The 13,428-nt window shown below is 32.8% G+C and overlaps 1 protein-coding gene across 2 annotated transcripts in view; it reads right to left on the bottom strand.

The window, feature by feature from the left end:
* Nucleotides 1-13,428, bottom strand: part of LOC114346982 (protein grainyhead-like) — a 306,307-nt gene that overhangs the window by 57,091 nt on the left and 235,788 nt on the right. For both annotated transcript variants that reach the window (XM_050663330.1, XM_050663329.1), the window contains exon 7: nt 1,918-2,029. In XM_050663330.1, the coding sequence (XP_050519287.1) occupies nt 1,918-2,029 (112 nt within the window). The remainder of the gene's footprint in view (nt 1-1,917; nt 2,030-13,428) is intronic.

Consider the following 13,428-nt stretch of genomic DNA (forward strand, 5'->3'; position numbering starts at 1 on the left):
CATAGGGATAAGGCAAAGAGAATGATGATGATGATGATTGAGAAAAAATTCAAATCTCTATTTTTCTCCTATGACACTAGAGACCAAGTCGGACCCTGCCCTTCCCCTGCATGCGCCTCCAACCAACCCTTTATTTGGCTGCTCTCCTTCAGTTATCCACCCTCAATATTTCTTTAACATCGGTTTCTTTTTAGTATTTGTCTATCCACCTCTTCCTTGGTCTTCCTACTGGTCGAGGTCCCATCATAGTTCAATTAGGCGTTCTACGAGACGTTGTTATTAATTCTTATAAGGTGACCTGTCCTGTTCAATCTTTTATATCTTTTAGTCCCTGTGTATTTTTGTATAATTTGCTACAGATGGTTCTTTATAAATTGAGATAAACGTGATTAAATCTTATTCTCCAAATATCATTGTACCAATACTCCAAATACCATTGTCCAAATACCAAAGTCGGAGCCACCCGATCTCCCTGTTGAGACCCTTATATATCTGGAAGGGCTATGCCACTTGGTTTTGAACTCTTACTTACGCTTCTGATTTTTGTATGTATATCGTGCTCCCAGGCTTAGCTAATATGTATTTATTTTACGTTGAATAGCTGGTCAATAGTAGACATCCCTGTTGATCAATTCTGGTCCCGGATTCAATCTCCTGTTTATAATCAAGTTAAACACCTTATAGCTCACACAGACTAAGGATATGCCTCTGTAGTTTTTGTAGTTGAGTTTATCTCCCTTCTCGTGAAATGGGCATATAGTTGCTTTTCTCCAATCTCCTGGAATTTCTTTTCTGTATTCCACACGTCTGTTATTAGTTTATGAAATCTATCTATCCGGATGGTCCTCCAATTTTGAGAATTTCAGTTAGTATTTGTCAATACCTGGGGCTTTATTATTCTTCAGTGCCAGTGCCTTAACCCTTTGAATGCCGATGACGTCTAAGAACGTCATACCGTTAATACTGCCGAGTGAGCATGACGTGTTCGTCTTCAGGCGTCATATGCAGATATGCACAAGATTCGTTTAGAGGCTAGTATTTGTTTGACTTTGACTGAAACAAGTTGTATTTCTATTGAGTACGTACATAAAAGTGTAGTTATAACGTCAATTTAGATTCATATTATGGATGAAGCAATTCCAGGGAAATCTCAACCAAAACACTACAATGTAAATACGACGAAAAATCGAGTTAGCACCCAGGTCACGTTAGGTATATTTCGTCAGCAATGAAAGGGTTAATGCCATTCGTTTAAAATAATCCAACTAAAATAATCTCCTTGAATTATGAGTCATAATCTAATAAGTTATTTAGAAATGAATGATTGTAGACCATGTCAATGGATACATTGTAAGCAGAGGTGTAACCAGGATGATCCTAAGGGGGGGGGGTTACATCTACTTGAAGGTCTCTGGGGGTATGGAATAATAATGGTGTTAAGCGTATAGAGCTCAAAGTACATCCAAAAGGGGGGTTATACCACCAAAACCACCCCCTGGTTACGCCTATGATTGTAAGAAAATATTTATACAGATTTAAAACTAAGTAATTCAAAAACCCCGTTAATTAGAGATCACAAACATTTTCACAATCATCTAAATATTGTAACGAAAAAGTTAATTTCTACCGACTTCAAATAACGGTTGCAACTCAGCAGACTGATGCGAGGAGCCTAGACTCTAGAGAATTTTCCCATTCTCTGATGAATAGAGATGGGCGTACCGTTCTCGATGATTCTGGAATAACCTATTTATGTATATAAAGACCGATATCGTTAGTTTAGAGTTAGATAATAAGATAATTCCGAACTGTAAACTAAAAATAAATAGTTTTAGATAAATTCGAACCGCTGCCTGCGCTAGTTTTATTTAAACACGTTACAATATTAATTTTAAAATCTAAAAAAGTAGTACTAACCTGCATCTAGTATTCGTTGTTTCACCGAATGCTGCCGACCATGCCAAAATTGCCAGGCCTTAATTTCGTCTTCGGGACTTTTTTCTTCTCGGAACATCAACATAACAATGCTCTGCAATTAAAAATATGCAAAATGACAAACAAATTATGACGCGAATAAACACAATTTTAATATTTAATATAAAGGGTGTCCCGAAAAGATTGGCCATAAATTATACCACACATTCTGGGGTCAAAAATAGTTCGATCGAACCTAACTTACCTTAGTACAAATGTGCTCATAAAAAAAGTTAGAGCCCTTTGAAGTTATAAAATGATAATCGATTTTTTTCAATATATCGAAAACTATTAGAGTTTTTTTTATTGAAAATGGACATGTATCATTCTTATGGCAGGAACATCTTAAAACAAAATTATGGTGAAATTTGTCTACCCCATAAAAATTTTATGGTCCTTTAAACCCCCCAAATGATTGTGTACGTTCCAATTAAACTATTATTTTGATACCATTAGTTAAACACAGTGTTTTTAAAACTTTTTTGCCTCTTAATATTTTTTTGGTAAGTCGCCTTTTTTCGAGATGTGGCTTCTTTTTCAAAATATACCTAAAAATGTAAATTATAAATAAATTTTCAGATTATTAACAGATCTCTATAATCGTACTTAAACCATATACAAAAATATGTTTGGATTCGACAAATATTCAAAATATCTCGATAAACAGTGGCTTATAAAAAAGTACTAGGAGGCAAAAAAGTTTTAAAAACATTGTGTTTCACTAATGGTGCCACAATAATAATTTAATTGGAACGTACACAAAAGTTTGGGGGGGGTTTAAAGGAACAAAACCCCCATAAAATTTTTATACGGTGCACAAATTTCACTTTAATTTTTATTTAAGATGTTGCTGCCATAAGAATGCCACATGTCCATTTTCAATAAAAAATCTCTAACATTTTTCGATATATGAAAAAAAATCGATTTTCATTTTGTAACTTTAAAGGGCTGTAACTTTTTTGTGTGCACTATCGTATATAGGTAAGTGAGGTTCAATCAACCTATTTTTGATCCCAGAATCTGTGGTATAATTTATGACCAATCTTTTCGGGATACCCTGTATATTGCTGAACAAACTATCTATCTACACACAAACTAAAACTGGTTATCTATCGTGTCTCAAAGAGACTGCTAAATAGCGTTTCTCGTTGCAAGATTTCTAGAAGATGGATGATTCATGCGAAGACCTGCAGGCTTTCTTGCAAAAATATTGGGCCATGCATATTTTTTATTTACATCGTTTCAATCTCATATTACATTTTTTACGACGATCTTCCAAAATAGACACGAATGTAAATAAAGAAAGTCCGAGCCAGTCTGAGGCTGCGAGCCTGATTTCGTTTATCTGAACACAGACCAAATAGAGAAGTTCTCATCCCAGACACGACACATCCCTTTGCCTAATAGGACATGTGTCCGTGTGTCCGTGTCACACGTGTGTATATATTGTATAACCAAATAATCACTAGCGGATCAACTAAGAAGATGGCATAGATGCTTCAGCAATGTTATTAACAACTATATATTTGTTGGTTGGACATAACACACACACACACACACACACACACACACACACACACACACACACACACACACACACACATACACACACACACACACAAAATATACATACACGCATGCACATTTACACCACACTCAATCAGCAAATCGTCAACCTCACCAAAACTGACTCATCGTATGGTGAGATTTTTCTGCAACTACTGCACTCTCCAATTCCGAGGTGTAATACCATCGTGTCCAGTGCTATATCATCACAACTCATGGAAATAAAACAGACACGAAACAAAAGATGGTCCAGTAGGGAGTAGATGACTCAGAAATGAAGTAATTTTCTGGTGCTGAACTATGAAACAGGCGATTATGGTCGCGGATTCTCTAGCTCTCCCAAATCAGTATCGATGACTCCAATCAGGATTAAAATAGTTAATTTAATAGGAAGGTGTATAATAGGAAGATGTTACAATAAGTAAATTGGCTGCACCGGTGTAAAACTCAGAGCTTCTAGAAAAGAATAAAGGAAGTGTAGTTGTAATATACATATATACTTCTTCTCTTTATAGTGCCATCTCGCGACGGACGTCGGCAATCATCGTAGCTATTCGGACTGTAGAGACGGCTGTTCAGAAAAGTTTATTTGATGTACCTACATCCGTTTCATTCGGTAACCGGTCACTTGCTCGAATAAAGACGAAAATTGTATATCTAAATATTTATTCATAATAATACAAAATATAGACATAAGAATAGTATATTGAGCAACAAGTGTAGAAAGGTACTAATTTCTCACGAGTTAGAAAAGTTAGAAAAGCCGCAATTCAAACCAGTGAGAAATTACCTTTCTGCACGTGTTACACACTATACTTTTTCTACAACCACAGTTTTTGCTAAAAATAAAAATCACAATTTCCAAACGAAGATTTATTATAATAATAAATTATAAATTTTAAACTGTATTTAATTAATACTAATCAATTTAAATTCCTTATACCTAAACAAATTACACAGAAATCAGTTAAAAAATTAATGCACTGCCTTAATTTGTTTGAATTTAAACTATTTTAAATAATTATTATAAAATAATGTCACATTTGACGATATATTTATGCAGACACAGATTTTCACCAAACCTACTTCATTCGACGTATCTTGCTGAGGTTGTTAAATCCTTATTGGTTAATTGATAATTATAAAATGTTTATTAAGAATAAAATTGTAAAAGAAAACAGTTGTAACATTGATAATTTAATTTCTATACGATAATTAAGTATAATAACTGTCTTACAGGTTATATATTTGTCTAAACTTTAACCGAAGATGTAAAAAGAAGATATAAAGTTACTCCGAATGAGGCAGTCATTTGTAGAATACTAAATATAAAAGTATTATCAAATCTAATATCTCAAATAAAACAATTTCATCAAAACATGTTATAATAATATTTTTTGTGGAATGTAATGGTACTGTGCAGAAAAGAACTTTCCGGCACAGAAACGTCACTTTTCTGCACACTAATGTCATATACCATATACTGCGAGAAAATGTCAAGTTTCTCAACATAAAACTGTGCATAAAGTGCATTTTGAATAGTGGTTGTAGAAAATAGTATATTGTGCAACAAGTGCAGAAAGGTACTAATTTCTCACGAGTTTGAAAAGTTGCGGTACGAGCGCAAGCGAGTGCCGCAATTCAAACGAGTGCGAAATTACCTTTCTGCACGTGTTTCACACTATACTTTTTCTACAAGCACAGTTTTTCCTAAAAATAAAAATCACAATTTCCAAACGACGATTAATTATAATAGGTAGCTATGTGATAAATTTTAAACTGTATTTAATTAATACCTACTAATCAATTTAAATTCCTTATACCTAAATAAATTGCACAGAAATCAGTTAAAAAATTAATGCACTGCCTTAATTTGTTTAAATTTAAACAATTATTACACATTATATTTGTATCCGCAGTCACGGATTTACACAAAACCTACTTCATTCGACGTCTCTTGCACAGGTTGCTAAATCCTTATTGGTTATTTGATAATTATAAAATGTTTAATAAGAATAAAATTGTAAAATAAAACAGTTGTAACATCCATAATTTAGTTTCTATGCTATAGTTAAATATAATAATTGTCTTATAGGTTATATATTTGTCTAAAGTTTAACCACGGATGTAAACAGAATATAACGTTACTCAGAATGCGGTAGTCTACGGATGTAAACAGAATATAACGTTACTCAGAATGAGGTAGTCAACTGTGCAGAAAAGAACTTTGCGGCACAGAAACGTCACTTTGCGGCACAGAAACGTCACTTTTCTGCACACTAATGTCAAATATCTTATACTGTGAGAAAATATCAAGTTTGCTAACATAAAACCGTGCAGAAAAGTGCACTTTGAATAGTGGTTGTAGAAAAATATATTTTAAAAACGACAAATTATTGAGATATTCTTCGTATATAACATATAACCGTATATTAATTTATGCTAAAAACATATTTATTACAAATCTAAAATATCTTTGAACTTTGGAAATAAAAAGAAAAATAACGATTTTGATTTAGTCTCATTATCATTACTAGGGATTATGATAATTTCCAGGTATTAGGGAAGGATTAAAATCAATACCTTAATTTTATTGAAGATTGGCATTGCGGATTCCAAAATGCAAACAAGTGCTGATAGGTTATTGCGTTTAATAAACAATTGAGGGGGCCAGACGTAAAAGGGTTTAAGTGCAGTTTTGATAGTTCTGAGATAATCAGCTTCAAAGCTGTTTGAGTTTTATAAAATCTAGGAGTCATTAAACTAAAATATATCTAGTGTACAATGTACTATAAAATGATAAAAATATATGGGTATATTATTACTCTTACTAGGTATATCCTTTCTTTTTTTTAATTATTAAAAAATGTACTTGAATCGGTACATGGTGTTGATAAATGTTACTGATAAAACGGTTCAAGTGCAGATGTTAACTACATATTACTAATCATTTTTGTCCCAGCTGTTATCCACCGTGTATAAAAAAATAATTGCATAATACTTAATTAGTCTTCAAAATTGGTCACAAATATAATTATATTTACTTGAAATTAATCCTGTATTAACATGTGTTTACACATTACAGAATACTAAAAATAGTTTTGTGGTAAAATGGTTCAAGCGCACTTAAACCCGTTTATTACTATTTGTTTTTACAGAATACTAAAAATAGTTTTGTGGTAAAACGGTTCAAGCGCACGGTTAAACCTGTTTACTACCAAAGTAAACTGCAATTGTTTCCGATGGACTAAATGTAATGGCGATAGATCGCGACTGTAGGGCGAAATATGCTTAAATCGTTTTACCATCAAGTTATAATACCATTTAAGTATGCGAATCTGTACTTAGAGTACGATTTTAAAAGAAGTGCACTTAAACCCTTTTACTTCTAACCGCCTCAATTATGAACAACAAAAAATAATATTTATGTGATTATGTACATGGAATATTACATAATTTGTCATATTAAAAGTATCTTTCTTATGTATATTTAGGTATGGTCGAAGCGAAGATCGGTGGGATATGAGCATTTTATCAATGAAATTCGATATTTTTAAGATATTCCAGAAACCGCTACAGATAAAATGTTTTAACAACCTATTAATCATTTAGAATTACTCGACGGATATTAGTACAGTTACAATAATTAAGATGATAACCGGACAATAATGATTTAATGAGTGAAATTTAGTTTTTTTTTTACTTTAATGACAACAAAAAGCAAGCCCATTAGCAGAACCCAATTAAAAATTATTTTGCACATCATATTTGAAACATTATTTGGTTGAAAAATCTCATTTTTGTTGGCAAAAAAAATATATTAATTTGTTTGGACTAAATCACAGTTGTGCTTATCTTAAAAAGGATATGTTACTATCAACTTTCACACAGTGTTGCCAAACTGAATTTTGTTATTTTGGGTGTAAATTTTTTCCACGGATCTCCGAGGGTACAATACATATATATTTTGCATTATTGTGAATAAATACTTGGATAAATATATACTTTTCTACTTTATTCGAGCAATTTGTATTTCGAGCAATTTTCATGTCGAGCAATTCGTTTTCGAGCAATTGACCTAGAATCGTTCAATTCTCTCAAGGTTGCGCAGCCACAATATTCTGTCTCCCTAAGCTTCTTTTTTCTTGAATCTTTCCTTGCATAATCAATTGGACCAAGTTATATCTCTCTCCACGTGTAATATGTCCGAGATATTCCTATCTTCTTCTTTTGATTGTATTTAAAATTTCAATTTCTTTATTCATCCTTCTCTTGTTTGTGATGTGTTCTGTCCACGATATTTTCAGAATTCTTCTATACACCTACAACTCGAATGATTCCAGTTTTTTAATATACATTAACCCAACACTATGAACGGTATTTTTGCTACTTTTTTTAGGCATCATTTCATAGAATGACGTTCCAATAGCGCAATAACAGATTAATTTTTAATCAACTGTACATAAAAATTACTATTAAGTAATTTTTATATAGGTACTAAGTAATTAAAAGCCACTAATATTACATTGAGAAACTAAAGTCACAGCTACATCCATATTCATCATATAAATCCGAATAAGTTCAACGATTAAAATGCAGATTTCTTATGTAGATAATATTACAATAAATATATATAATATGTAGGTGCAACGTGCAACTACAATATGCACATACTTAAAATACAAACTGTGGGAAAAATAAATATCAATACATCGGTAATTATAATCAATTAGTATAATTGATTTATCATGAACTTTAAAACCTTATTAAATGCAATAAAATAATTTTTCTGCATAAACGATGTATTTATATAATTAGAACTTGCCTTGAGGAACCAAATTAAACAATCAATTCTTAATATTCGCGATTCACACTTTAAATTTTCTAAACGACCTATAAATTCTATTTTTTTAAATTTGAAACTCTAGAGCAGCGGTGCTCCCACAGAAAAAATTATCATTCTCTTTGACTTATCCCTATCCGGGGTCGGCTTCCCTAATTGCATTTCTCCACACAATTCTATCTTGGGTTATATCAATATTAATCTCCTTTACCGACAGGTCCTGCCTAATCGTCTGCACCCAGGTCTTCTTTTATCTCTCACTTGTGTGAGAGACTCACACAAGTCACTTCATCGGTGACTCACTTGTGTGAGTCGTACATTTTCCCAAATGAAGGTAGTGAAATCAAAGTATCATAATCGGCTAACTGACGAACATCTCTCATCATGCTTGCGTTTGGCCCTCGGTAATTACGTACCATCATAGGAAAAACTTGTGGATAATATGCAGTACCATGCATCAACATCCAACTAAAATGAAGATGAAAACCATGACTTCAATGGCAGCTATGTACGCCGTTGCTCCCGCTTGGCGGCGCTAGTGTAATTGGGGTCAACGTTTTGACAATTCGTGAAGTTTGTATATGGTGTTTTTGTTTACGATTTAATAAATAATAAATTATGGCAAAAAATACGGATCTTGGACTGTTTGTACGTTGAGAAACGAATTAGGGAGAAGGAATGCGAGAGTTACTGGAAAAAAGGAAGCCCTTTAACAGCCTCCACTGTTTATATATCTATTTCCTAACTGCCCTGTCCCAGTTGCTTAGTCTCTTGTTGCCACAAGATCAAATTTATATTTTTTGGCTTCGTTTACTAGATGCTTCAGTTTTCCTTTCTTGGATGATCCTCTTATATTCCACGTCGCAAGTTTAACTAGTTCTTCTTTATGGCCATTATCTCGTTTATTATTTTTCGATTCTCGTTTCCGTTTGCTTCGCCGGGTCATCTTTGTTGGGTCTGCTAATACTGCATTCAATTCTAGTATTTTGTAATGTCTTCCTCTATTCTTTCCAGCTGCTCCTTTTCTTTCTTCCATTTCCATAATTCATTGTTTATTGTCAGTTTTTAGTACCGTGTTTTTATGCTATTTCCTTTGATTTTCTCTTCCTTAGCAATTCTTCTTATTTTGGCCATTATTTCCTTTTCCGTCCTTCGTCAGATCATCATTTATGTATATTCTTTCTCTCAGTTGTTTGAGTTTCATCTTATTTTGCATTAGGTACTTTGGTCTTTTCTGTCTTGCTATCCATCTTTACCAAATATAATTTCTCCCAGCTTTCTTGCTTCATTAACGTTTACTTTTACTCGAATTTCCTTTTCTATGAATTTTTCTACCTCATTCCCTACCAAAAGTGGTTGATCGGTGTCAATCTGCAGTCCTTGAATCACAATATTTTCCCTTCTTCCCTCTCTTTCTAATTTTTGTATTGTTTCGTTGGAGATCTTTAATTCATTTCGTAATTGATTAATATGTTGAAGCGCCTTTTCATTAATAAGTTTCAGTTCTTCCATTTTCTTTCGATATTCTTTTTGCTGGAATGCGAGAGTTACTGGAAAAAAGGAAGCCCTTATCGAAGGGTAAGCTATATTAATCACCGTCTTAATATTTTTTATTTCTATAGCTCAGACAAAATAAAAATATTTATGTTGATCTGAGTTTTATAGTGAAGTATTCGATTTTTTACAGTCGCATCCAGGGGAAATACGTAATATGTTTCAACAAAATGTTTATTGCAGATACGTGCATTTATTGTCGGCAGATATTTTTATCCCTTCTTGTTGCTACAATCCACTTTTTTCTCATCAGAATATCTTTGGTAAACGGTAAACCTGTATCCTGATGTTCTCGATAAGCACAAAGGCACAGCACAACATTGAGGCATTTTATTTTCTCAAATTAAATTCACCAGAGGCCTGTTGTACATATTCTATGGATTTGTCAATGAGTTCTTTTATCGTTTACAAGTGGTCGTTGGTGCCAAACATCGAAACATCGAAATCCCGCCCCCTGGTTTGGTACAGGTCTAGTTTTTTTATCAAATTTCGTTGTTATGAATCTTGTGAAGGGTTTGTACATAATATGTTATATAATATATTATACGGTTTAACCGGCTAATTGGTCGATAATGTTCTAGGTCAGTTTTATGTCCTTTTTCATACAGCAGAATCGTTACAACCTTATTCCATTTAGATGATATCGATTTTCTCGCAAGCATAAATTAAAAAGTTCTTGTATTTTGGGAACCAAATATATTTGCTTAAACTGGTAAATATACGAAAATATCATACTTGAGTCATACATTTAGAGGAAATACAGTATGCGACAAAATAAACAATACTGAAATGAATATTGAAATGTTGAATGGGTTTCAATGGAATTATTGAATATTGAAATGTTTATGATTATTTATATATCTAATATACATGATAATAATATAGCCTTGCAAACATTATTCACGACGACGCACGTTCCCGATAAAACAAATTTTAAAGATGCCCCCTCACGGCGGATCTACGGTGAGGTAAGATGAGGAAGTTTCCTCAAAAAATTAAAGAAAAAAATTGTTCAAACATAAAAATATATTAGCTGACATGAAACTGAAACCACAGAAAGACAAATTCAATCCAATACACACTCTAGTTAGTAAAATTAAGGGAACTTAATGCCCATAAGTTATTATTTATATCTTTTATGTAATCTGAGTTTATCTTTTTTATGTCTCTTGGTTGGGAATTCTAGTCCGCAATTTCGAAATGGCAGGCGGTGGATCTGTCTGAATACTTCAGCATTCCCCATTTGTACGCATCTAGTGGCGTTGATTCTGGTGAGTGGCGACTCTCAAAATGATCGCGCAGTATTCAAAGAGACTCCCTGGCAGTGTGACAGGTTGCCCCGTCCTGCTGAAACCATTGTTGATTTTAAGCTTGGACCATTTTCGTGAGATTTTACGTATGACGGAAAATAGTACTCCACCATAAAAATTTTTTCTGCAAAACTGAGAACCATTCTGAAGCACCTGACATTATCACGGCATTCACATATAGAGATGCATCAAGTCAAACTAGTTTGATTTTATTCAACAAACTTGACTTGACAACCAAACTTTTTTTGTAAAAAAAGTTTGACTTGACTTGATTTCGATATCTTTAGGTTTGACTTGAAATCAAACTTCTTCAAACAGTTTGAAGTTTGAATATCATATTGCGTAACGTGTTTATTTCCAATTACCGACTTTTGTTTTGACTTATTTGGATAGGTCTGAATCTGTACTCTTCTAAACTGTACTCTGTAAGAGAAAAAAATCTGTAGTCGAAGCAGAATTAATTAAGAAATATAAATATAGTGATTTATTTGAACTAATGTGAACTAATTCTTTAAAACGACATTGCAAAGTCGCAAAAAATTCATTAAACCTACTGTTGTTCCTTCATAAATTTTCGTTGAAGTAGATTAAATTACAATTTGTATGATAAAAAAACCATCCAACGAATTCTTTGTTAATCTAGTAGCCTCCAACAATTTTTAGTTTGAATATTATTTTGTCTGTGTCGTTTAAATCAAAAATTCTCGTGTATAAATAGAACTCTTTACCTACATATTTTTCTTTTGTAAAAATAGGATATCTTTGAGTGCGATGACACTGACACCCGGACAACATCTGTTGATTTTTTGACCTGGCTGGCCCTTCCGAGACTTGCGTCTGTTTTTTCATACATGCACTGACACCAAATTTACTATTTTTGAAATATCCCTTGCTTGGCAGAGCGAAGTTTAGTTTTTTATGCATTATGTAAGGGTAATGTATACAAGGAAATGAATCACTTTCGTCATAATTTATTATCAATAATATTAATCAAGTCAATAATTAAGTCAAATTATGACTATTTTATACCTAATAATAGCTAATATGCAACAATTACAAAGCAATAACAATTATCTGTTATTATTTTTAGGAAATCTAAATAAACTTATTCCTCTTCCTGTCGCAGATGAACATCCGCGAAACACACACGAGTAACCAGACATTTTAACCATAACCATAATGCTACTATATAATTATGTGAATGCTCAAATAAACTTGTTAAGTAGAGTATATACCATATCCAGGAGGAACAAGTTTTCCTGTAGTTGGCTGTATACCATATATTACAAAAAACTACTAAAATCCTTTATAAAAGGTATATTTGTTAAAATCCCTAAAAAGGGCTACATCACAGAACTAGTTTTCGATAAACTATAATCGCTTCTTGTACCAAGTTACTTTTATATGGCACTCATTATACTATTAATTTTCTTATCTTAATTGGCAACTAACATATCTATCTCGACAAAAAAGTATATACTAAATAAATTATTTTTCAAACTCTCTCAAACTAGTTTGACAAACAGTTTGAATTTTCAAACCTGTACGATTGACCAGTTTGACTTGACTTGAATGATTTGTCAGAAGGATTGACTTGAGTTTGACTTGAAATTAAGTCAAACTCAAGTCAAGTTCAAACATTCAAGTCAAACTTGTGCAACTCTATTCACATACGTTATAACGACGTTCAGAAACGACTTAGTACGTTTCGGCGCTTGACGCATACAAATTTGAGGTATACGAATTATAGTAGTTTATTTTGCTGCATACCGTACATATGGAATACTGCAACTGACTCGTAAGATTACCGCAATCCCTCGTATCAGTATGACGAGACTTAAATAACAAAATTCCCATGTAACTGTTTATAGAACACCGTTAATAGCATCTTTCCTTAGATGACAGTAAAAGTGTTAAACGAACTAAAATGTCCGAACCATTTAAACACATCTTTTCTTGGTTTTCCTAAACTCTGGTCAAGATGGAGTGGATATATTTTAGACATTTTGTTATATTTGTCAGCTTTAAAGGATTTTTGTGCAAAAAAAAAGAATGTGTGTAACGGAGAATGAATTGTTTGGTACAATTGGAATCGCTATTTCATTACTTGATTTGTAATTAATTTCTTAAGGCTGATGGAATGTCTATGCCCGCATCAACTCAGACGTACAAACCATACCT

Source organism: Diabrotica virgifera, chromosome 10, assembly GCF_917563875.1.
Source record: "Diabrotica virgifera virgifera chromosome 10, PGI_DIABVI_V3a".
NCBI lineage: Eukaryota > Metazoa > Arthropoda > Insecta > Coleoptera > Chrysomelidae > Diabrotica > Diabrotica virgifera.